The 27204-nt window shown below is 40.9% G+C and overlaps 1 protein-coding gene across 4 annotated transcripts; it reads right to left on the reverse strand.

Annotated features, from left to right (window-relative positions):
* crebrf (creb3 regulatory factor) lies at positions 1–27204 on the reverse strand. 4 transcript variants are annotated; one of them, XM_005727865.2, is made up of 10 exons: positions 27060–27204; positions 20103–20336; positions 15840–15965; positions 13035–13210; positions 9745–10895; positions 9016–9213; positions 7372–7561; positions 7080–7153; positions 6645–6764; positions 1–3669 (listed from the first exon to the last, which is right to left on the reverse strand). In XM_005727865.2, the coding sequence occupies exons 2-10, from the start codon at positions 20109–20111 to the stop codon at positions 3551–3553; spliced, it is 2163 nt and encodes a 720-aa protein (XP_005727922.1). In that variant the 5' UTR covers positions 20112–20336; positions 27060–27204; the 3' UTR covers positions 1–3550. The 4 variants fall into 4 exon arrangements, with proteins under 4 accessions (XP_005727922.1, XP_013764943.1, XP_005727923.1 ...); XM_013909489.1 differs by having other exon boundaries at positions 20096–20336; XM_005727866.2 differs by lacking the exon at positions 27060–27204 and adding an exon at positions 26708–26895.

The following is a 27204-nucleotide window of genomic DNA, read 5'->3' on the forward strand; positions in this document are numbered from 1 at the left end:
TTTTTTTAAACATATAAGATAGAGTATTCTATACATATATTTAACATTTAGAAGATACATATTAACTTATAGTTTATTTACAAAACTGAATAACTACTAAGAAAATAGCTATGGACGGTAAGGGGAGAGCAAGTCATTAGGCTACAACTAGTCTAAGAATCAAATATGAATCATGGATACTCGTCATTCTAGTTTCAGAAAAAGCACCATTTCTCCCTTTTTAGACGGAACGGAAAACAGTAAAAAATCTATATGTGTGTGTGTGTGTGTGTGTAGCACTAGCTGTTATTCAGTCACACAACACAAACTTTATCATCAGCAGACTCACGTCACGCCAGTCTGAATTCAGCTTTGTCAAATTCACATTTTTCTCGTTTTAATATGACCTCCAAATAAATCAATTCTGCTTGAATTGTGAAACATTCCCAGAATAGGTAGCATCTCCTTAAAGGACTTTACCGTAACTGGTAACCAAAGTTATTCTTTATGTCTGTGACCAGTCAGGAAGGATATGACTAATGGAGATTCAATTCAGCAAAGCAAGGTCAGAGGCAGCGATGACCATCTCAGGAAAATACACAATTCAACCAGCTTCATGCTTCAAGACAGAATACAACAGCATGCAAAAGTCTGGGCAAGTTTTACTCTGTATAGCGGACTAATATGAAAAAGGCATAAAGTTAAAGATGGAATGATTATCTTTTTATTTTCCTCTTATATCAAAATGACACCAAAAGGTGAAGCTGTAGCCTGATAAGTGTATTTTCTTTCTTATTAGGGCTGAATTTCCTCAGCAAAAAAAGGCGACCACATAAATCTACTTCAGCTTAGTGGGTGGCAGTAATGATGCCGCTTGGAGTAAAAATGAGTGTCAACCAGATTTTTTTTAAAATTGTTGTTACACTGATTCCGAGTATTATATGTAGATTATTAATTTGCATGATTAGAGTTCTTTACATTGCTCGTCTTTTTTTTTTGTTTGTTTAGATCAGTTAGATCATCTGCGCCGAGACTTTTGCACGCTGCTGTATGCATGAAAATCTAAACGACAGCGCTGAATCCAGATCAGCCACACTCAGATGGCTCTGGCTTTCTTACACCATCTGACACAACACTGTATCTCGCTCCTTATCTGCTCTCACGCTAGAACCGCCGACAGCGGCACTTCAACGTTCCCCCTCACAGACCCCTCAAAGTAGACCAGCACTTCGCGGCATTGTGTTTTATATAAATCCTGTCTTGATTCTCTGTATTTCAAATCAGCCAGCTAAGAATAACAGAAAGGGTGGAGCTTATAGATCAAACCATCAGCCAAACACCTCCACCTGTGACCAACAAACACTCCCAAACCAATGTGAAATCTAGCAGGCAGCTAAAATACAAAAATATAACAAGAGCATGTTTTTTTGGTTTTTCTGTTGGGTTTTTTGTTGTACTCTAACTTTCTCAAAGCAAGGATAGGCTTTAGAAATGTGTCATGCTTAAAAATGAATCAATTGTCATGAAAAGTGGCGTTTCACTATTCATAGATATATCATTAATGTTTCTATGTACAATATTCAGTTAATATATTTGTCTATAGACCTCATCTACATACAGAAATCAAACAAGTGATACAGGAACACAAGATTTTGGTTACTGTTTGAGAAATTTTAACAAGCAAAAAAAAAGAAGAAGAAGAAAAGAAAATTGTAACATAGCTTATCTAGTAGCACTCTTGGTATTCATCCTAGCTAGCGCCATTAACACAATGAGCAGGTGGAGGGAGGAATCAGTTCAGGAATGAAGGGCTTCCTTAAGCAATAAATCTACTGGAGAAGCCAACAGAGGGGTTCAATTTTAGATTAAAAAAATAATAATAATAATAAGAAGAAGCAAATGAATGTTCCTTTTCTGTACAGAATTGGACCCAAGCTAATTTCACAGTTCTATGAAGTCCCTGACCCTCCCACAAATCTTACATTCAATACGGCGTCAGGTAAGCTGTGCAAAACCTTACTTTAACTGGCTGGTCGCCATTTCGTTGCATGTGTCTTTGGTACAAAACATAATCAAAAGATAGTGTGCAAATATTTTTTTGTAACTCTAAAAGAAAAATATCTGTCGTCCTTAAATCCCCCCCCAAAATCCCCAAAGACGAAAGTACCAAAAACCAAAAGTAATCTATTGCAGAGCCCTCCTATATACACAGACTCTGTGGCATCACGCGACAAGAGCTTCCATTTGTTTATGTACATTCAGAATATCTTCGAAACAGCTGAAAGACACAACAAACTCCACCAGCGTGTCCCTCATCGCACTCGCTATAAGTAGTCCTTTCCTAGGCTGGGAGTTCTGGCCGATCACCTCTCCTCGTTCAGCCCCGCTCACACTCACTCACTCTTACGGAGACGCACGCACACATACACACACACACACACACACACACACACACACACACATACACATACATACACAAGGCACAATGAATAGAACTCTGATCAAACACTAGTATGAACACACCAAACTGCCTGGTCATCTCTACTGTACAAAAAAGGGAAGCCGGTGCCGTTCGCTGGGAGACACAGTTATTTACAGTTTCCTGGAGGAGATGGATCACTGTTTATGCCATCTCTATCGCCGCCAACAGCACCACCATCATCATCTTCCTCACTTTCTGTCTGATCCCACACTGGTCTGTTCCACGCAGTCCAGTTATAACCAGCACAAAGGCCAAAAAGCACCATGCTACATGCGCTTCCTCTTCACATGGTCAACTATGAGCCGTTAAGCTTCCTCCTGCCTGACACGAGCTTCAAACCAGCAGGACGCCTCTCGCTTAATAAAAGCTCTAATGATAACTCTCAGCTTTATTGTTTCGCAGGGATGGCATGAACATATTTAGGCCTTCAATACAAAATATTTCTTGCCACCCCGTAACGCCTCGGAACAAGCCGCTTTTTCCACTGCAGCTTACAAGGCCATTTTCATCAAGGTGCTTTACTCGATTGGGTTCATTTGACAACCTCAAGTCCACTTTTGTTGCCCTGTGAGGTGAAAGTCTTCTGAGAAATGATAACTGGAACTTTTTTCATGTAAATTCGTCCTTTGTCACTACAACCTCAAACAAACGTGTGAAAGTATTCCAGTGGTTACGCTCATGCGGCTGTTTGTCTCAGCCTCCAACAGAAACAACCCTACACAATGCTATGTTAAACACATCTAATCATCACCAGTGGATTTAGGACGTGCTATTAGCTATACACCTAACCATCACTTGCTTTTAGAGGCGCTTTTCCCCCCCAACGGACGTTCACAATGAGTTGGGAGAACTGTGATGCGCTGATTCTGCACGCAGTGCGCAGAGCCAGAAAGCTAGGGTGTATGCCATACAGATGACATGGCAAAAACAAGCACACATACCTACACACAGGAAGTGGTATGTGTGTTTGTGTGACTAACAATGTGCATGAAAGTCTGGGTTGTAGGGGCATGCAGAGGGGAGCATAGTTACAACAGGACAGCACGATCGTAATACTGAGTCCACTGCTCTCAGTGGAAGGCGGCCTGTCTAGATTTTGGAGGTGGGGACTCGCAGGCCGACCAGTCCGCCGGTGGGATCGCCGCGTCCTGTGTTCTCCAAGATCTTGTTGACGAAGTCTGAAGTCTGCCCAGCAACAGGTGATGGCACTGCACACACAGATACAAAGATACATTAGAACATGTTTATACTAAATACTAAAAGTAAAGTTAACTTTTACTTTCAACTGAACTAAAATACGTCTACTGTATCGATCAATTTCACTGCCTACCTGAGCCATTAAAGCTGCTATCATTAGGATTATTAATTTATTATTATTTATTGATTTTATTTTTCATTGCGTAGAAAGCATCTTTATTACTCTTTTATTTAATTGGAGGACTGTTTATGTTTGTCTGTATACACCAAGCTCAGCAGTGCTTCCAATTTTGCTGTATGCTTGTACTCAGCTTATCTAATTGTGAAGGTTATAGCTGACTGGATATGGTGATAAATATAATCAATGCATCTGCCTATTTATTGTGGTTATCACTTTGATACATCATTGATTATATCAATTATTCATTATCAAATATATTTGATAGTTTTGCAATGAATTTAATTCTGATGGTCTTTAAAATGTTTTTTAAGTTATTCTTAGTCATCGTTCACAGTCACCGTAAACTACAGTATCTCATTGATTGGTGGCCAGTCAACTGTAAAAAGACCATATTATGCTAACTTAGAGGTCCACGATTTCATTTGGGGTCCTGCATTTTAGGTTTTACATGGTTTAATGTTCAAAGAACATTCGTTTTTCTAACCTTGAAAATCGCTGTAGCTGTACTAAAAGTTAAAAATGTATCTTTAACTCTTTACGCCTTGAGAGATTACTAGCAATAACCCTTGTTTCTCTTTTCTCACTTGAAAGGTTTCTGTTATATTTCAGGCCTCCTTACAGAACAAAATGACTCTGCCTCGGCAGCTACTCTTGTAAAACCCCAGAAACTATTCTAATTGTCATCAAACCACGTGTTTATTAATACATACTGAGGTGTAAAACATGTTATTAAGAGGAGGCAATGATATGTTGTCTTTATGGGGTAAAGAGTTAAGTCTCCACATGCTAATAAAACCCAGCCTGATCAGATTGGTCAGCTAGCCCAGCAAAAGAGGCAAGAGAGAGTGTCGGTTACTAACTGTAACCAGAGACAAAGAGTCCTGAACAGAAATATTCGGCCGCTCAAGATGGCGGCCGTCCTGCTCCTGCACTGTTCCCGACTCAAAAAACAAAAAGATTTTATATTTGTGTTGTTGATGATGTCTGGTGACCGTTTCAGCTGTGCGGTCATTATGATAGCAAAGATGTAGCTTAGTGCAGTGCTTGCATTTGGACAGTATCTCACAAACATGAGTACACCCCTCACATTTTTGTAAATATTTTGTCAAATCTTTTAATGGGACAACATTGAAGATACTAGTCAGTGTGCGGCTTGAACAAAAGTGTAAATTTGCTGTCACCTCTAAATAACTCACACACAGCCATTATTGCCTAAACCGCTGGCAACAAAAGTGAGTACACCCCTAAGTGAAAATGTCCAAATTGTGTCCAATTTGCCATTTCCCTTCCTGGTGTCACGTAAGACGTTACTTTTACAAGGTCTCAGGTTCAAATGGGGAACAGGTGTGCTGAAGTGCTCTCGCACTCTCTCGTACTGGTCACTGGAGGTTTAACATGGCACATCATGACAAAGAATTCTCTGAGGATCTGAAAAAAAGAATTGTTACTCTATATAAAGACGGCCTAGCTATAAGAATATTGCCAACACCCTGAAACTGAGCTGCAGCACGGTGGCCAAGACCATGCAGCAGTTTCACAGGAGAGGTTCCACTCAGAACAAACCATGGTTGACCAAAGAACTTGAGTGCACGTGCTCGTGTCATATCCAGAGGCTGTCATTTGAAAATAGATGTTGCCAGCATTGCTGCAGAGGTTGGAGGTGCATCAAATGGCTATCATTCCAGAAGGAAGCCTCTTCTAAAGATAATGCACAAGAAAGTCTCCAAACAGGTTGCTGAAGACAAGCAGACTAAGGGGGGGTGGTCTGATGAGACCAAGATAAATTTGTTTGTTTCAGATGATGTCAGTGGTGTGTGGCGGAAGCCAGGTGAGGAGTACAAAGATAAGTGTGTCTTGCCTTGCATGATGGTGCATGATGGTGCATGGTGGTGGGACGTCGCTATTTGGGGCTGCATGAGTGCTGCTGGCACAGGGAAACTACAGTTAATTGAGGGAACCATGAATTCCAGCATGTACTGTGACATACTCAAGAAGAGCATGATCCCCTCCCTTCAGAAACTGGGCCACAGGAAAGTATTCCAACAAGATAACAACCCCAAACACACCTCCAAAAAGATCAGTGCCTTGATAAATAAACTGAGGGTAAAGGTACTTGACTGGCCAAGCATGTCATCAGACTTAAACCCTATTGAGCATCTGTGGGGCATCCTCAAATGGAAGGTGGAGGAGCAAAATGTGTCTCCATGATGTCATTATGGAGGAGTGGAAGAGGATCCCAGTGGCACCCTGTGAAGCTCTATAGTGATGGAAAATAAGGCAGTGTTGGAAAATAATGCTGTCCACACAAAACATTGGCATTTTGGGAACAGTTTGGACATTTTCACTTAGGGGTGTACTCACTGTTGTTGCCAGCGGTTTAGACATAAATTGCTGTATGCTGAGTTATTTAGAGGTGACAGCTAATTTACACTGTTACACAAGCTGTACACTGACTACTTTACATTGTATCAAAGCGTCATATCTTCAATGATGTCCCATGAAAAGAAACAATAAAATATTTACACAAATGTGAGGGGTGTACTCACACTTTTGTGAGACACTGTATGTGTTCAGATGCTGTCTAAATGTTACTTTCAGCCAGGGATCTTTTCCCTCACGACTCACGAGTTGTTTCAAGCAATTGAGGCACACTGAAGATAAAAACTCCTGTTGACATGGATTTTGGGCTTTGTGAATATGCAGAACATCTGCATGTATAAAGAAAAAGCTTCAACACTAAAATAAAGTGATAAAACCCCAGAAAGCATAATACGCGCTTAACTTGTGTTTCTTTTCGATTCTCACCAAGTGTCTCCTTTATGAGTCTCTCCAGAGTGTCAGACATGTTGGTTGGACGCGGAGAAGAGTCCTCCACTCGCTCCACTATCTCCTCTTTGATAGCGTTGATCACAAACAACAGCCGGTCTGCAGGAAAACACCAGTTTGACCACAGATTATTCACAAAAAATTCTGTGCTTTTGTCTCCTGGTTAGACACTGTAACAATTCTTTTTAAAATTGGTGACAAGTATGAGCAGTTATTTAGTTATTCTTATCAATCATGATCTTATTTCTAATCTGACAAAGAAAAGAAAAAAAAGAAAAAAAGTAAAATGTCATAACAGTGACTGTCATCCTTGTCTATTAAGTTTCCGTTGAACTGCCAACAGTGCAAGAAAAAATACATGCAGATGTTGTTTCTAGTAAAGCTTTAGATCATGTAGCGTCAGAGCCAACGTACCGTACTCTGTGCTGAGTCCCCAGAGCTTCACTTTATTTGCTTCGTATTGGGCTTTCTTTTTTAAACGGCAAGCTCTGAAACACACAGACAGAAAGAAGAGTTTCTAATCAATAGGAGGAAAGAGGATCTCACTGAGAAACAAAGGTTATTTTCAAATCAGCATCTTTATTACAATCAGGCTCGAGAGGGTAAAACTTTTTGAAAATAATACTGTTGCAGTCATCAGGACTTTACATATGGCTGTTCTCCAGCTGTCATGTGTACACAGCGAACACATGAATGCGTGGTTTACCTGGAGGCCAGCTTGTTTTTCTCCTTGCGAGAGCGTGGCCGTGCAGTCAGTGGTAGCTCGCTCACAGGAGTCAAGTCGCTGATCACCTTGTTCAGTTTACGAAGCTCTGTGCCGATCTGCAGCAGCTTGCGTGGATTGGGAGTCAGGTCTTCCACATCTGTGCGGCGAGACTTCTTCAGCATGTATTTTCCTTTGTAAAGATCATCAAAACAAAGGAGTTAGACATCAATCGCATTTTAAATGTTTCAGTTCTCGAAAACATGAACAAACACTAGTTGTGCACATGGTACTTCAAATTAACCAGCCAACTGCAAGTGTACCTCTGTTTTTTTAAATTGCTTGATCTGGTTTTAAATAGGGCTGTTCGATATAACGATATATATCGGATGACGATATAAAAACGTCTGTCGTTTCATTTTACGCTATCATTTGTTTCGTGGTGTCGCAAAATAAACTGTTTACGGCAATATATTTTCATCGTTTTGATGGTCACTGCAGTGGCTACATTAATTTCTTAAAGTTCTCTTTTTCTCTTATATTTAATATAACCACACTACGGACGGACAAGCGCCTGTTTTTATGCGTTGTCGTTAGCAACAACGACGGTAAAACCATTGCGTGTCCGCTTGTTTATTTTCTACATAAACCTGTCACAATAAAGTTCAAGATCCTGTTGAGACTTTTCAAAATAAACTGAATCACGCGAAAGAGTATGCAGAGTGTTTACGGATGAGAAGTAAAAAAGAGCCGCCAGGTGCTAAAAAATAAACCTTAGAGTCAGACGTTAGAACCGGCTTTTCTCCGCAGCACGCCGTGTAATAAATACTCACAAAGAAAACGGCGGTCGTTACAACTTATGTCTAAAAATGTATCGTTTCATGCATCGGTTAAAACATTCGACTACAGGTACACGACGCCCTGCTGGAAACACTTCACGCAAGTGGAGCTGCCTGAGATTCACATAATTTACAGAAAATGTAAAATTTTTGTGATTTATATCGTTATCGGGACGATAGATGTCGGGATATGAGATTTTGGTCATATAGCACAGCCCTAGTTTTAAATAAAGATTTTCTACGCACCAACAGCCGGTAACCTGCAGTGGGTCTGACAGGTGTGGGGATGCATTAATAACCTAATTATTAATCATCAAGCAGCAACTTTTTGACAATGACCTTAACTTTTAAAAGCCTGAAACTATGATGATCAAAATCCAACATGAGTCATTTTATTCAACTTAAAGAACTCCCTTTACAACACTGAATAAATAAGAATATGGATACAAGACAAATAGTTTGCTGCATTGCTGCAAACAGAGGAGTCCTTTAATGTGTGAAATAAAATATACATCTTTAATTTATTTAATAACTCCAGTGTGATTACTCAAACTGTAGCATGACTGCAACATGCTGTGCACAGCTGCTGCTGTGGAAAATCCAACCGATCCAACCAGCCTGTCTCTGATCACTCTGCATTATCCACTAAAAGCCGTATACGATCATTTTTATGCCGATATTGGGCATGTAAAATAAAATGTCGGAAACACTTAAATGCAAAAGATTATTTAATTCCATATAAAACTGAAGCTCAAAGCGAGACTTTAATAATGCCTCCATGCGCATATAGTTGTGCATGTGTGTGTACCGTGGAGAGGCCCGTTCTTCTGGTACAGGTTGCTAGGCAGCGTGTGTCTGTCCCACTCGGACGGCTTGAGCATGCGTTCCTGTTTGGAGGGGGTGAGCTGCTCGCTGTACTCCCAGAAGTAGCGGCGCTTTCCTCTCTTTCGGCTGGAGACTCCTGCTGTGAGCCCTTTAATGTCCTCCATCAGCTCCATGTCACAGCCTGACGGAGGCAGAAGAGAGAGACACAGAAGGAAGGGGAGGAAATTAATGCAACAGAGACAAACAGAGACAAAGAAAAGGATGTATTGTGTATTCAGTATTGTGGTGACACCAAATACCCAGTAACACAATACTGTAATCATCTGCTTGTAATGTAGCAATGTATCATATTTTTTCTTATACGTTCAATGAGATTATAGTTACTGAAAATGGGACCACACGTGCCTTTTCACATGTCCAAATTACTTGACCTCACTCTTAGCCACTTAATTTTTTAATGCTTTTTGTTATGGGTATTTGTTGTGGATTTATATTTTATGTTGTACGTGTAGAGTTTTTTCAATGTTTTGGGTTGTACAGCTCCTATCTTGATCAGGTCTCTCTTTTAAAAGAAATTGTAATCTCAATCAGACAACCTGGTAAAATAAAGGTAATAAAAATCACTTTAACTATTTTAAATTCAAGATTTATTTTGAAGCATCGTTAACATATTACTTGTTGACAAGCTGACATTTTTATGTAGAGTAGCTACCTGGCTCAGAGAAGGCGTCACTCATGTCATCGTCCTTGTCTGCTTCGTAGTCTTCGTCCTCCTCCTCTTCTTCCTCCTCTTCATTCTCAGACAGCTCATGCTCACTGCCAAAACCCTCATCGTGGTCTTCGTCTTCTAGCTCCAACCCATCTCCTTCCTCTTCCTCTGCCTCTTCCTCATCCTCCTCATCCTCCTCATCCTCTTCCTCTGTCTGCGGGTGGCCTCTGCTGCCCAGTCTGCTGCGGGTCATGAAGAGAGAGTAGTTGTGCTCCTCTTCCTTGGTCTTCTCCGTACCCTCAACAACCAAAAGACTGCCAGCCCCGCTGCAAACACCATCGCTGATCACCAGCCCAGAGGTGCTGGTCTCCAGAGCCTGGCTCGCCTCAACCAGCTGAGGCACAGTGGCAGACCTGCCTACAGGCATCTCTCTCCTCGCTGTCCCCTCTACTCTCCTTTCAAAGCTCGCCAGGCCGCCCGAACAGCTGGCGGCGGCAGCACCAGGTAATCCCACTAAGGCGGCACTTGCTGAAGTAGAGGCTTTCTCATCTCGAGGCTGGGAGAGAGGTAGAATGGGATCTGACCTCTCAAAATCCGTCTGGGGAGGCATGTCCGCTTGGGTCTTATGTACAGCACTGACACGGACTTTAGCCTTGCGTACAAAGTCAGAGCTGTAGGAAGTTGGGGCTCCCATTTTGGTTCCACGCACCATGGGCTTTATTTGAGCATGACCATGGTCCTGGGTGAGACTGAGGTGGCTCTGAGTCTTAGCCATAGTCTCAGTGCTGGAAGGAACAGGTCTGGTTGCTCTTTGGGAGCCTTCAGGAAAGTCCGGGAGAAGGCTGCGCGAAGGACGGGAAGAGGATGTGGAGCTTGGTGAAGGTTGAACAGAGCCAGGGCCTGATCCTTGGCCGGGGACCAGGAGAGTCTTACTGTGACAGGGAAGCTGGGACGACTGAGTCTGGGGCAAGCTCAGGTCAGCGGGAGGGTAGAGCGTCTCACCCACAGGCTGTGAGTCCTCGCTGTTGAGCTGAGCCAGCGTCGGAGTTCGACCAATCACCTCCTCGTCCTGGTAAGGACTGGAGAAGTCATCCAATCCCAGGAAGTCCACCTCTTTGGTGCCCCAGATATCACAGCTGGCCAGCCGTGTGTATCTGTGAAATACAGAGAGACACAGACTAGCAACAGTGGAAACCTTCGCCTTCTTGTCATAGTATCTTCATTACATCTTTGCATTGCAGCTGTTTCCTATTTTTGTCTATATTTGAATAACCTAAGCTTGTTAAATCTTTAGAATACTAGCTTGTTGGTGCACATTTTTACCATGCAAATGACCCTGCAAATACAATAATCAGCCGACCAACATGATCATCAGAGAAAAACTAGAATTTACAAGTTATTATTCATGAAAAACTACTAAAACACTATTTCAGCATGCTAAACATTCATGCTCTGCTGTTATATATGAAACTTGAAGATGAGTAACTGACTGAAGGGAAATATTGGAAATGTTCAGCAAAACCAGTAATGGAAATATTCATTTACTGCAACTTGCAGTGAAAACCTGTTTTCCCCACAGAGGGGATGCTAAATGTGGAAGTGCACTTGTCTCTACTTAGAACTGCAATGGCAGCCTGTCACATGATGGCAATGGTCCAGTCATACAGCAGTTAAACAGCACAGCACAGCGTGACTCTTCCACTTTCACTTTTATCTTTGCAGAGCTTGAGACAAATGCATTTTTCCAAGCTGGAACATTTCAGAGAAAATCTGTAACTGTTCAACTTTCTTTTTCAACTTTACTTTTAACTTAGTTTAAAGTTTGTAACTTCAGTGAGAAACCAGTGATAACAGTGAAGCCTCTTCATGCCACAAGATATAAACAGGAAGCTCTGAGGCTCTCTCAGCACTTTCAGTGCGGTGAAGAAAACTATAGTTTGGTAAGACCAGCAAGCACCAAACGTTATTTTGGTGCACCAGAGCACAACAATATAACAAAATTAATCTGAAGTTGCCGAAACACACATTCTTAGTCAAAGCTGGAAAGTATGGTTTGCACATTAGGAAAAAAAGATACAGCAGTTTCCTCTGTTCCACTTCGGCACAACCCAAACCTAAGTCTGTATGCAGCAGATTTTTCAAACCCTGCAACAACCAGCACTATTCCACCCCGGTTTTAATGGACTTTGTTTTTCAGAGACAGTAGTCTGCCCTCAGTTTGCACTCAACATTGGGGAGGGGAGTACACAAGCTACTCTGGCAGCAAAACATCAGGGTAGCTGCAGGACAGACGGAGCATCACCTGAGACCCCAGGAGACTGCGGCAGCCAGCTACTTTGTTGTTTACAGGCCTCTTAAACCACTTCCTGCCTCCCGGCTAACCTACTATCTGCTTCAAATCCTCATCTGCTGCGTCTATTTGAGACCAAAAGGACAGGCCTTCACAATTACTGTTCTACTTCTGTACAAACCTTCAAAGCCTTCTGACCTTTCTCATGAGGCTCATTGAAAGACGTCACAACAGATTTAACTAAAACCAGATTTAACTTAAAATCAGTCGTATCATCAATCGCAAGCTTATAAAAAGCAGGGGCCCGCTACAGCCTCCTCATACTACAAACCTGGCGTGACCACAGTAAGATGATGGTGAAATATCTAAATAATAGTTTAAAAATACAGCATAACTGTGAGTTTCAGATTTTAAATGTTAGTTTAAAAAAATGCAGGAAGCCTACCAGCAAATGACATGAAAAATAAACCAGATCAACAACATGTTAATGCATCTCATAATAGTTCAACACTTTCTGCTCCGTCAGCTAACCCACGTGATTCAAAGCAAAGACAGAAAAATTTAAAATTACATAATTTATAAGAAACTATCACACACACAAAAACCCACCAAGTCAACTTTACGGGACTTTGTTGATCAAACACTGGATGTGTTTCTGTATGATTTCAATATTCAAGTTGACACATGTAATATGTGACCTATGCATTTTCAACTGTTGCTAAAGGCTTCTCGTTTTCGCTTCTTTCTTAGAGTCAGTGATTTGCTCCATTTTTCTGCTGCTTTTAAGCCTGGCTTTGTATGCTCTGTATTGGATTTTGTAAAGCACTTTGTGACTCTTTGAAAAGCACTATATAAAGTATCTGCTAGTTATTCATTTACAAACCAAACCAGCTTCACAGAGTTTAAGAGGTCAAAGTTTTGTGTGTCAGTTACTTGTTGTTGTTGTTTAACATGGCCTAAAAAAAAAAAAAAAAACTGCAACACATGAATAAATCATAAGTACCTGGTGAGGTCTTCCCAGTAGGAGTCCCACTGTTCGAACGCCGAGCTGCTGCAGACTGTCTCACATTCACCCAGACCCATTAGCTGGTCCACGCAACCCTCAACCTCCTTGCCTCCATCCCCGACCCCCACAATGCTGTCCCCACAGGGGCTCTGCTGGTGGCTCATGTCTCTGTCCTGAAGAGAGCAGCAAATTAAAGAATTACCTCCATGCAGCTGTTATAGGATAGGATGATCTGTAAAGTTAGAGTGCGTGTCCTTGTCCCAGACACAAAGGATCATGGTAAATGGACTGGTCCTACTCTAATCAAAGTGCTTCATACAACATGCCTTATTCATATGAGCACCTTTTTCTACCTAAATGCTTTTCCAACAGTCATGCATTTACACTCCAATGAAAGCATCGGAGAACAAATTGAGGTTCAGTATCTTGCCTAAGGATACTTTGGCATGCAGACTGGAGCAGCCAGAGATCAAACCACCAACCACCTTCCTCCTAAACTTCAGCCATGCAGTGTCATCATTTCACTATCTAACTGAATGTGAAATATTCCCACAATCTCCTCTTCTGTTACTGAGTCAAGGGCACCGACTAGTGAAGATTTCACATTGAAGTCATGCTGACCTATTGGACATGAAGTGCCACCGTTTCATTTTATCTGATGATTAGACCTTGTGTGAGATTTTGTAACAATTAAATGCTTTGTTGAGTTTAAAAAAAAAAAGACCTTTAAAGTCCTCCAAAGTGTTTAAAGAGACAGAGAGCTGATCAAGGCAGGTGGTAGGGTAGGTGATGTTGTATGAAATTCTACTTAGCTTAGATTTCATTATTGAATGATTTAGTTAACTTTCATAAAAGACATTTATGATAAGAAGCCACCACATAATGCCAGCAACCAGGTGTTTGACTGTCTGGAAATTCACTACACAGCGGTCCCAAACAGCAAAAGCCATAAAGAACCTGCATGAAAGGACCAAGATCAGGGAGCCCTGCAACAGATGGTACAACCCCCACAGAGCTCTGATGTCAACATTGTGAAATCAGTCTGGGATTGCATAAAAGGGCAGAAGATGCTGACGCAGCCCCAGACAGGATTTCCAATACTCTTGTTAAAGAAAAGAAGAAAAAACACCCCACTGTACTGAATAGCTTAGAAAACTCTGCACCCTGACTAACTAGTGCTGCTTTAATAATAAAAGGGTGTCACACCAAATGATAAACAAACTAACTAAAGGAGATGGAAGGTCATCCTGCACACCATCATCTCATTAATGTGTTACTAGGGTGAAAGAAATTGAGAGTGAGGCAGTCAATCACTATTGTTTAGTCTACAGAGGACAGTAAATTAAGGCAGACACCTGCAGCTGACAACATGAGCGGTGCTTCATATCACCTGCCTGTGAGCCTGGCAAATGTCAGACAGTTTCTAAACAATTAGACACGAGTCTCTGCTTCGATAAACGCCAGTCTGGAAGTTAAGCCGAGTCCACGGCAGCATTCATTAAACGTTTCTATAAACCTCAGGATTTCTCACCATTACTGAAATAATCCCTGTAAATGGTGAGGAATCACATCCGACCTCAATATTTTCAATTGTGAATCTTGGCGAAGAAGTCCTTTTGCCATTGCAGCAGATGGCTTGACAGGTATTATCTATCACATGAATGATAGCTTCATTCTACGGAAGCATCCCAGAAAACCAAAGTGCCTTCTGTTTCATCCCAAATGATATCCTGCCTGTTTTTCTGTTTGCAATTAATAACTAGCCGTAACTAACCAACTGCGAGGCTGATAATTTGTGTGAAAATCATCACAGGAAATGACTTTGGCTTGTTTATATGTGTTATGTTAAAAGCCTAGGGACATATTAGTTCACCACAGTAACACTGTTGTGCCACTGCACTCTTGTCAAAGACAACTCGGGCTGAAAAATAAATTAATCGATTTATACCCACCAACTTCAGATCAGCAAAGTCCCTACATGACAGGCCCTGATTCAGTTTGGCTTGACTGTTCCAGTGATTTCTATTTAGACATCGCACACAGATTTAACAAATTGTCAAACAAGTTGCACAATTTGAAATGTTTACAGGAGAAGACCAGCGAAGCAAAGATGCTGAATTGAGAAATTAAACTGATGAAATAACTTTGGTTTCTAAGGTTTCTTGAAGTCAATGTTAGGTTAGAAAAAGAAGAATTGGAACATTTACAATATGGTTTCCTTTAATCAGAAGAACGATACTGGATTTCCTGCAGCTTTCCTGCTCTGTGGCCCCTTAAACAGTGTGCTGTGTAACCTTATATTGATCTTTGATATTTGTGGGGGTGCTTGGGCCAAGCTGACCCTTGAGCAGCTGTGTCTGATCAAGCCCCGCCGGCAGAGACTGGGTCTCCACTGGCAAATCTATAAATGTGGCTTAGCACAATCAAAACCTTCTTAGTTTACAGCTCAGCTACTTGAGTATGTATGTTTAGAATAATCTTGATGACTTTCAGTGTTTATATTGATTTTTTTTTGACAAATATATATAAGTCTTTTAGAGTAACTGTAGCACTTAACAAGAATCAATATAACTGTATATACACACATTCACTGCCATAAAATAACTTCTTCTTATTTGAGAAAGCTGTTGTGACTGTGATGGGGGACGATATTGAGTTGCTGCTGTTGACCTTTAAACTCGAATCCTTCATTTGGATGCAACTCAGTGTCAGCTCAGCATGAGCAGCTGTGACTGATGCGAAAAGAAGCCGGATTCAAAGCATGGTTACCAAGGTCTTACGTCTTTGTGTGTGTCTACTCACCAGTTCGTACATGAAATCTGGGTCAGAGCTGGTGGCGAGCAGCTCAGTGCTGGTCAGAGCCTGGTCAGCAATCGAGTAGTTCTGAAAGGCATCCCCAAAGGGAGGCTCCATCCCACTGACGCTGGGCTGCAACAAACACGGGGGGGGGGAACACTTGATTAAACAACAATGCACAGCAACACAAGTAAAATCTGATAAACTCAGTTCAACCTTTGTCTTCCTTTTAATGTTGCTCAGTTTTTAAAAGATTATTGTTTAAAAGAATATTGTTCTGTAATGTTTGTTGTCATATTATCAGATGTGTGTTGTTGTTTTTTAATCATTACTATCTGAAAGACACTTCAGAAGTCATATTAATAACTACATGTCCTCATCAGTGCCCCTCATATGTGGTGTCCCTCAGGGCTCAATCCTTGGTCCAGTTCTTCTTTCTTTATGTTACTCTTTTCAAAGGTATCTCCTACAATTGCTGTGCAGTTGGGCTGCCACAAACAATTATTTTGGTAGTTGAACAGTCACCGATTATTTTTGTCGATTAGTCGACTAATCAGAGCATGCATCCATTGAACGTAAAACGTACAGCTTATTGCACCAGCATGCATCTGCTCTTATATAGCTATCATTAACTTACAGCCTGAAGTGTTTTAGGTATGTGTCAACCAAAAATAAAGACAAGATGATAGTTTATTCAACTTTTAATGAAATTTGCAGATTGTCTCGGTGGAGTTTAATAAACTCGGCCGTTGCTCCTTGCTATCTAAAATATAACAGGACATTGGAGTAAATTCTCTACCATTTCACACTTCTGTTTAATCGGTTTTCTGTTTGATGTTTATTCAGCTGTGTAAAAACTATAACTTTAATCTCAGCCAAACCGATTTACTGAGGAACAAATAAAACACAGAAAAAAAGCCAAACAAGAACATTTTTAAGTTATCTAAGTGACCTATATATCATGTTTAATGTGAGTAGCGAAAGACCGCGTGGGGTCTGAAAACGATGTGCCAGGAGTTCGCTGTTCTCACCGGCTATAGTGAGCCTTGACCCTGTGTATACAGCAGAGCTGCTGCTGAGACCTTATTCCTCTCCGATAATCTCATCAGTGTCTCTTAACGATTTCATCCTCCTATGTTAAAATTTAGAGGTGACCGCACTTTTGAGGTTAAAGCTCCTAAACTGTGGAACAGCCTTCTTCAGCCTGTCGGCTCTGTGACTGTGGGTTGTTTTAACCGACTGATGAAAACTCATTTTTAAAGGACCTTCGCCCATATATTTCTCGTTCTTTCAACATGTGCATGCAGGAAAGAATGTAAGACAATATGTTTGAACATGTATACTTGACTTTAGTGTGTGGTTTTATCTAAAGTGTGAAGCACTTTGTAACTGTGCTATAGAAGTGCTATAAAACTAAAGTTATTACCATTATTTTTACATTTTGTGTGCCATACTTTCAATTCTGCCAGGAATTATTATAAGCTAGACGGAGGAAGCTACAGGTGTTTTCTGTGTGTATTTTTGTGTCATTATGATCAAGGTTTGTACAACAGCTGAGTGGACACACAAATCCGACTTGAGTGCAGTTATTTGAATTATGTAAGTTCACAGTTTAGCTGACTTCAATTTCTAAAGATAGATGAAGCTATCATTTGCTGCACACAGACCAGTTTACCAGCGGGACTGTTTTGCTACGGAGCTGTGCTCTTGGAATATGTGCAGAATGCGGTTTGACATTGTCTTATTTGAAAGGGTTTCACAGAAGTGCAAGTTACCAATGCACCTCCCAGATGCATCAGATCACAAATGCATTTGACCTGTGCAAAAACAGGCTGGCATTTATCGATGCAGTGTTCACAGACAGTGGGTTTCAGAAGTGCTCGCTAGCTCACGCTGTGATTTGCACTAAAAAAGTCATGTCTGCCGCTTTGTTTGTTTGTTTGTTTGTTTGTCCGAAGGCCTGAAGAAGAAGAAGAAAGTGTACTTTATTGGTCCCCGTGGGGAAAATCCCTCTCTGCATTTAACCCATTCACTCAGTGAAGCAGTGGGCAGCCACTGGGCGCCCGGGGAGCAGTGTGTAGGGACGGTACCTTGCTCAGGGGTACCTCAGGGTAGCTGTTCAGGGGAATCGAACCCCCGACCTTCCGATCATGGGGCCACCACTCTACCTACTGAGCTATCCCTGCCCTCGTCACCAGTCAATATTGCCTTGATTTCAACATCATCTGTTGAATCTTTTAGGGATATTTTGTACTGTACATGATTACATTATCCAGGTCTTTGCAATGTGACACTAATAAATGCTCAATTTGCCCACGCAGTCTTTCACAGAGTGGTGATCACCTCCTTATCCTTAATTTAAAAAAAAAAAAAAAAGCTTTTTCTTTTCTTTTTTTCCAAATACCCAATCGTGAGTCTATTGTTGCCCCCATGTGCTGCCCCTCACAATTAATAGCATAAAATTGCGTTCATACCATTTACTGTTAATCCTAAAGTTTTACATGACTGCCAAATCCTTGAATACTCTTTCTGTATATTTTACATAATATCAGCTTTTTGGGATCTTGAATGAGATGAGTCTTGCCTAACCAACGGGAGACATCCTAAGGCTACGTCCATCTTTTATATTGAGTTCATGCTGTTTCTCAACTTCTTAAATAGTCTGACCGACTCTGCATCTCATCATTCCTACATAATATAATCAGTCACAATACAATTATCTGTCATTCAATCTTCCTATAATCATTAGATGTATTTCAATAAACAATAATACTAAAAACTAAAACAGAAAGCAGTGTGCATTTATGAGAGAGAAAAGAAAAGATAAAGCACTGACTGTGCAGTCATGTCTCATGTCAACAGCAAATAAATAAATAAATAACATTTTTTTCTGCATTTAGAGCACACACAAAAAAAACAAAAAAACAACCAAAAACACTGCAGCTATTGTGCCCAAACACGCAACTATGAACTGAGCAAACTTAAGCTGGGCACTGAAGCATAATCAAATACATGAATGGGAGGCTTTTTTCCATCCGCTCCCTCATACAGACAACTTTTCATATGTGATTTTATTCTGCTCCCCCTCTACTGCCACACTGGACACCGAAACACGACATAACAGACATGAAAAGTGAGAATAATTTTACCACCATTGGAACATCAGAGGAAGTGTCTGCGTGCACACCGATCTGATTAATAATCAGTATAACCCACAAACATGGCTACTGACAGGTGCATCAGGAAGCAACAGCACCTGCTACCCTGTAATGCTCCCAGACATGCTCCATGACTTTGACAGAGAATAATATATTGTAGTTAAAGGTTATGAGAAAAAAAATCATGTTACATTCAGTATATCAGTGATCTAATATGTCAAAATAATGGATAGCTGTCTGATTTTTTCCATCATCATCATCATCAAGAAAAAAAAAAAAAAACTTCCATCAGCAATAGAAAATACTGTAAAAACACTCCTGCAATTTAAAATAAAACCCATTACTAATATATCTGCAATAAAGTTAACATCTACAGATATTACTCCAGAGCTGCTGTTGTTATTTTTGTTCTAGCGCTGAAGTTAAACACGTGTCTCAGCCCAACAAACCACCAGCATCTCCTGTTCTTCACTCTAACAGCTGAGGGAATTATTTGATAAGATTGCAGCTACAGACGCGCTGCAATCACAACATACTTGCACATTTTGCAAGATACCACAAAACCCTAAGAAACAAACAGTCCCTGTGGTATCTAATATGAATAATAAAACAGGAGAAAAGAACAGCAGAAAAAAAAAGAAAAAAAAAACACTGTCAAGGCTGACACCATCATTTCCGGGAGCTGACTTTGCTACGTTGCTATTAATTCGGCACCGCAGAGAATTACAAAAATGTTAAAGCCTGCTCAGAGTTGGCACTCTGCACTTATTTTTTTAGAAGGACTGAGAAAGTCGCTCACAGTCAGCCCATCTGGCTTCAGCAGCTGTTTGGATGCAGGGTCTACAGACATCATACAGCACTGGGGTCAGTCACTCTCCTCTTTCAAGCCCCTGAACCGTGTTTCACATCTACGATTCTGTCTGTCCACAGGTGTTTTGCATACTTGCTCACAGGAAGTTTTGTCTCAGATTTTTGTGGAAAGTTCATTCAGACCATTTAAAAATAAAAAAAAATCAAGTCACTTTTTGTTCGTGGGTTTATGGGTTAATGGAAAAAAACAAATCAACAACAGCGACAGCACAATTTCCCCTCCTCCTATCGTACCTCTTACCTGAGGCATTGCCAGGCACAGCTTAGAGCTCCAGTGGTGGGAACCTCTGGGTCTCCTGTCCAGTCCCAGTGGTGTGAGGTTGTCCGATCAGCACAATAAATTAATGCTGAAGGAAACAATCGCAGAGTGCTGGTGGATGCAGGGGAGGGGGAGAGGGAGACTGTGAATAATTGGGCTCAACCTGGTCAGGTCTGGTCTGTTGTGGTCTGGTGCGGTTCTTGGTAAGCTTCAGGTCTGTGGTTAGAAGAACACACAGAGAGCAAGTATTAAAATCAAAAGAGTTGAAAACAAAGAAGTAGATTTTAACCACAGCTGCTGTGTTTGGTTGTTGTTCTCAAACGAAACCGCAGGATGGTAAACTGTGTAATGTTAAAGCAAACGACAAAATAAAGTATACAGAAACAATTCAGTTCTGTTTCATCAAACAACAGCCAAAATATTCAGCAGACTGAAATAACTTTGTGACATAAATGATGCATGATGTAAAATTGATGCAAGCAAGAAAAACACACATGAAATACTAAAAATTGTGGGTAAAGATCATTAGTCTCTATGACTCGGGACTATAAACGGAGCACCGAAAAGTAGACAGCAACGCTCTACCAAATTTGTGCCACCTTCTGATCCCGGTCCTCATCAAACATTCGGTAAGCAGCCTCTTTGTCAAACTCAAATGCTGCCAAGCAATCGCTCACAGTTAATCTGATCTGTTCTGAGTCAACCGCGCATCAAGCTTAGCTGCAACCTTTTTAATTACCTCCGTCACCATCATCAAGCTTGGTTCATTCTTTGCTTGTTTGTCATTCGCTCACTTTCTTGCATCACCAAACGATGGCAACATTTAGATTGATCTTTGGTCCTTTTGCTGCTTTTGCATAGCAAACACACGAGAGTCTGCGTGGAGACACGACCCCAGCAGCAATCTGTCAACACAATATCACACACGAATCACACTCCTCTCTGAGCAAGATAACAACATCACTTCCTCTTGCAAATGAACTTCTCACCCCTGAGCTATGTATACACACTTTTGCATAGAGACAGGAAGTGGGCAAAAAAAAAAATTAAAAAAAAAAATACACAGCCGTGCACGCCTCTGGGACAAATGCATTTGTAAAAGCAACACCTTCACCAACATCAATGCACATGTGAGTAAACAAGTCTCTGCACACACACATACACACTAACCACCTTGGTCACCCATTTGGAAGCTCCTCCTCCTCTGAAATACAAATTCTCTTATTACCATATCATGATGTGCACTTCCTTCCTGGGCAGCTGTGTCTGGTTTCATGTTTAGAAAAAAAAAGCAGAGTGATGACATATATGGCCTGAACAATAACAACAGCATCAATCCAAACTCGCTGCTATCACAGAGGGGAAACAGAAAGCCCGTGTCCACAACCAGAGGTCCTCAAAAACATGTGGAAAATGAGCCACCGTTATCCAGTCGAAGTAGCACTGAATCTTTTCCAGCAGCACAGTTTAATCCAACTCACTACCCAGTGGGTGACACAGGCTGTGATGCAGAGCCAGATATTTATGACCGACCGTGGCAGGCTGCAAGAACCCAGAAGAAGAATTCCTCTCTCTGTTTGGTTGGACTTCAGAGATAAAAGCGCCTCCATTAGGTGTTGTACATTAGGACTAAGCTTTATTTAAGGCCACAGCAACCTCCGCTTATATCAGCATTCTTGTACGAGCTCAATCATTTCTGTTTTTTCTCCAAGGCTGCTTTTGGGAACATTAAAGATTTTCTTTCTTGGCTTACTATGAAGATAGAAAAAGTCGCTCAACAGGTCAGATTCTTTTGCAGCATAATGTTTACATCTCGGTTGAGTCTGAACCCAGGGTCAGCTTTTACCCATCCAGACCAAGTAATAAAACACAGCACTCACCATCAGTAATGTAAATGACTTCTGATTATGCTGCTAGGATGCACTCTGGCTGCATCATTCTGCTCACACGCTTTACACCATTTTTACAATATGAATTGTTGTTCTCTATAACAACTCTTGGCAACTAATTTTGGCTTATTTGGTCATAGCGCTATTTCACTGCAAATCTATGGTTTCTTGTCTACAAAATGCTTAAAATAGTTGTCTTTGTTTCTGTGTACAATGAACAAACACTAGGTGATTGATATAAATGTCAACCAGTAGAAAAATACCACTGAATGCAACATTTTACAGCTGATCTGTTAGTATTTATTAAAGCTTGTGAAGTTAACAAAATACCAAAACAACCTTTTAGCACGTTGTAATTCAGACGATCTGACTCTGCACCTGATCTGGGCACAGCTCTGTTTTCAGGCTTCAGAAGAAGACTTTGGCCATAGTTCAGAAAGAGGGCCTTGCATTTGAGTATTTTAAAAATGTATCCCATCAGATGGAGACACTGGCCTGCACCATTTATACACCTGTGGTGCACTGAGTAGCCCAAGCCAGCATATCCTTTTAACAATAACACATGTTGAGATGTCTCATCCCATTTAAGCAGCATACAGACCCACCTAGGCCACATGACTGAAGCAAACATAACAAGGTAAGCCTTGCAGTCATAAACTGATCATAACGCTGGTGTATCTGCTTAATGCCAGCTGTTATTTATGGGTAATATTTAAGATCCCTGATATCATTTTTTTAAACCTCTCTCAAAGGTTTCCCCCACATTTAAAACATGTTCTCAAGTTTTAAGCTGCATTATTTTTAATGTTTATAATGTATGTGTCTCACCTATGTGTGTATATTTATTTTGTGTGCTTTGCTGTGTATTCATGTGTGCATTATTAGAGTATGTAGCCACTGCTGATTGACCTGCTACCCATCTTGGGCATTGGCGATTTTCAATAATTACACTTGTGGTTAAATAAAGGAAATTTTAAAAAGTAACAACAACACCTGCTCCTCGTTTCTCATCACTGCACTGAATGATTAAAACGATAGCAAATAATGAGCCGATAGCGAAACTGCTGCATTTTCAATACCAAAAACCATTTACTAAAATTAAAATCAAAACAGAAAGCGTGACTATAGGTGTGAGAGTGCAACATGTGTCACTGTGCTGAGACTAAATCTATAGTTTTGTGGGAAAGTAGTGTTCAAAGGCGACCATTAACTTTGAAGCTTCAGACATTTATATGTGGAAAAAAGCATTTAAAAAATCATTTTTTTAAACGCAGTGGTGTTTGTTTCCTCTCTTCCCTATTAGTTCAGTGCACTGAGGGTTAAAAAAAGAAAAAAGAAAAAAAGGGGGGAGTTGAGTGTTGAGTTCAAATCATGAGCTGCGCTATCATGCAAACAGCTCTCGTTCTCCACAACACTGGACGTGGTCCAAGTAGGCCAGTCAGCAGTGTCTTATTTGGAATGAGTTACCTACTGATAGCAGTCAGCCCATGATCCCTACAGTGATAACAAGCATGAGACAGCAGTCTGTTTCTGAGCACGGACATGTGAGGAAGTCTGCAAATATCAGAAAAGGTCACCAATCCATAAGTCGTATAAGAAAACTAGGTATGAGCGCTCACTGACAGGCAACTGTGCTTAAAGGCTGGAGATTATTTATTTATACATAAGTTTATGACTAAGTGGTACAGGCACAGAGCTGGCACTAGAGCTGGCAATTATTGATTATGTGTCGGCCATTCAGAGGAATCATCTAGTGATGAATGATCACAGTGTTTGTCTTCTGACAGAGAAAAATATTAATAACTTTAAGTTGCTTTTCACATTTAGGTAACTATCTTACACCTTGAGATTTTCCATGTTAAAACATATACCAACATTAGAAAAGCAGCTGTTTTTATTAAGGATGTACCAACAGACGTTTATCTATTTCTTTCTCTCTGCTCTTATATATCTGGAAATCAGTTTCATGCATTTTTAAGAAAAACAATGTTCAGTTTTTTTACAAACTCCATGAAAAACTGTTATTTTAAACTTCAGCATGAGCAAGGATTTGATTTTTAAATCTTGAGACTGATTTCAGTTCACTGAGCAGCTTTTACCACAGCATCCTCCGCAGTGAACAGATCTTAACTCTTGTTTCGCTTTTCTGAACTGAGAGGTTTCTATCATATTTCAAGCCTGCTTATAGAACAAAATGACAGGGTTTGCACAAGAAGTTAGTGAGGATGGTCTCTGCCTATGCAGCACAGAAAAACCAGATACAAATCCTAAAGGTTTTCAAAGCTGCAAAAAAATGTCGTCTTTATGCGGGGAAAGAGCTAACGCAGCAACTTCACATGGGAAGAGTCAGAGACTTTTTTTAAATTGAATATGTTTATATATTAAGCCAGCATATTAAGCTATAGCTCTTTTGCACACGTCTGTTTCAAATCTCCATATTTTGTCTCCTTTTCTGTCTTCAGCTATTTATTTGTACTATTTGTATTTATATGTTCTATTTCTATTGTATATATTAATTGGCATCTGTGGGTGGACAGCAAAGAAAGAATTTCATTGCACAAAGAAAGAATTTCATTGCACAAAGAAATGCCTTTTCTCTTGTGACACATGACAACTTTGAATCTTGAATCTTATGACAGTGTTTTCACTAACCCTGCAGCTCAGTAATCTTTGCATTCAGCATCTGACAAACATCAATCATTTCACTATATATAAGCACTGATGGCTGACGCCTACTTCACTTCAGATGTTTGATTTTAGTCCACAACGTCATACCTGCAAGAAGATTACAGGTAACACAGCAGTTCCAAAACTGCAGGGCGGCTGGCTGCCTTTGAGAAGGACAGAGAGTCATTGTGCTGGGCGGGCACGTGATCGGAAGAAAAAAACGAGACGTGAAACTTAACTGAATTAATTGGATTGTCACAGACAAACGTAATGCATACCACTGTGGCAAAAATTCATGCGACTCAGCTACCTCCTCTTCTCCTGCCACGACAGGCCTGCTTTGAAAGGCGTAGATAAACGTGAATCATTTGGAAACTATACAGAAAGAAGAGCTGTTTAAAGGTCTTAAAGCAGTCACAAGATTGCAACAAACAAAGTTAAAATTCAAAAAAACAAACAATTTAAAAAACAAACAAACAAAACAGTTAAATCTGGTGATCCCCAATAAACCAGTCGAGTCTAAAATATTTTCAAATCAATCTCAAGTTCACTATCAGCACTGCAGGACAGGCTTTTGGGTAATTAGGTTTGGCGCGCTCTGATCCCAGCATTCCTTCAATGGTAAAATTACTTTGCTATCCAGGATCCTTTTCTCCTGTTCATGAAAAGCACTGCTTTCAATAACATATGGTTTCAAATTATTTATGATAAAAGCAAATAAAATCAGTATTTCATGCTTGAAGGCATTTTTTTTTAACTACCCTGCATTTGAGGCATATGATGGCCTGATAACTGTATGGTACAATACAGATGTTTTTATCCTGTTAAAAGGAGCACTCATAACTAAAATCAAGCACAGATAAAAGGTGATGAATGCAGGGTGAGCTTTGTAACATCAACCCTGCACAAAGACGCAAATACTATCTGCTTCTTACTAAATGTCTTCCATGCACATCTTTGCACCACTTCGTGGTGGATGCATTTGTTTTGCAAAAGCGTGCGCATCAAAACAATCATCGGAGTATACCGGAGTGGTGTACATTACAAATGGCCTATTACAAAACACCAGTAAACCCATAAATGTCACCAGTATCTCACCAGTCACTGCACTCATCACAGATCCTCAGCAAAGCAAAACAAAGCCTCAAACTAACCATTCTGTGCCAACACCCACGTAATCCCAATCCTCCATTGGCCGAGCTGAGAATATGTCCCGCCTCTACGTGTCCTGGAATAGCCGTCGCAGCCGTCAATCAAACGAGCTGCTTCATCACAAACAGCCTGGATTCAGCCTAGGTTGAGGCAGAAGATAAACAACTTGGAGGCCTACATGCCCGTGGCCTAGATAACCGTGTTTCACAGATATTTAAAGTAAAATCCACCACCTACCACAAAACCTCAACGCAGCACTGCAGTACGACTCAATCTGGGGCACATTTAGTCATTTATATCGAAGAAGAAACACTGAATCAAACGTTTAAGTGCCCAATCCAGACGATAAACTATAAAGCAGTTATTAAGGTGAAAACCCAAAGTAATATAATAACACTAATAAATCGTCACTAAGGCCATTTCCTCGGTGAAAATATAAGTCTGCTGTTTGCCTTCAACCACATGGAAATTTCTGGCTGTGTCGAGTTTTTTTCCAGCTGCTCTCGATGTGTTGTGCATTGGGGGGCGTGTACCTTAATGAGACTTCGGGCTGCCTGCAGAAAGTCACAGTAGAAGGGGTTTCACGCGACTACCGAGGCTTTTCCTACCACAAATACACCTCCAAACAGTCTACAATTGCTCTGCCACACATATAAAGGCATGCTGTGTAGTTTTAAGTGCATTCCAAGCCGTGCAGGATGACTGTAGGTAGTTTTAAAGTAGAGTTCAAGCCAATCTTCTTACATAAGTACACTTTTGACCACGCTGATCCAGAATCAGTCACTTCTGGGAACTGACCCACTACACCTTAGAGGACTACATCAGCTAAACAGTCTGTCTTTTGTGGACAGGTTTTTAGGCTCGGTGATCGAAATTTACCTGAGCTCGTCGTAAAGCATTAGCTAGCCACATTTCTCCACTTCCTACAGGAGCTCAACAAACTGCGGTCCAAAAAACAGAAAAGAAGAAAAAAACAGCAACCAAACAGCTCGTGTTTTATTCCTTCTGGTTGTGTTTTTAACGCGGAACTGGACAGTCTCGCTTCCTTTTCAGCTGCAGCCTCAGTCAGTATGGCCTCCGTCCGCCCCCTTCCTCATCCCAGCTGAAGCCCGATACACAACAACAACCGACCGACAGTTAGCTTCAAAGCTAATCCGCCGCGGCGATGAAAACACCCATCCGCTGCCAAGCCCAACTTTCCCCGAAACGGATGAAAAACGGTCGTACTCACTTTGAGGACGCCCCCACACACGTTTCTCTCGGTGTTGGACCTCGTGTGTGTCCCGTGTTAGAGATAATAACGTTCCCTTTTCAATGGAGTCCGCACGCTGTTACAGCTCTCTCGGGTTTGTTTTGTTTTTCTTCTTCCTGACGGG

The sequence above is a fragment of the Pundamilia nyererei genome, unplaced genomic scaffold (assembly GCF_000239375.1).
Source record: "Pundamilia nyererei isolate P.nyererei 1_Seehausen unplaced genomic scaffold, PunNye1.0 scaffold00026, whole genome shotgun sequence".
NCBI lineage: Eukaryota > Metazoa > Chordata > Actinopteri > Cichliformes > Cichlidae > Pundamilia > Pundamilia nyererei.

Bases quoted from the DNA above. Each gene is read 5' to 3' on its own strand.
- crebrf (XM_005727865.2), bottom strand. The intron at 9,214-9,744 runs GTAGCTACTCTA...TGCCTCCGTCAG, and splicing joins TGACGCCTTCTCTGAGCCAG to GCTGTGACATGGAGCTGATG. The intron at 7,154-7,371 runs GTAAACCACGCA...TGTGTGTTTCAG, and splicing joins AAAAACAAGCTGGCCTCCAG to AGCTTGCCGTTTAAAAAAGA.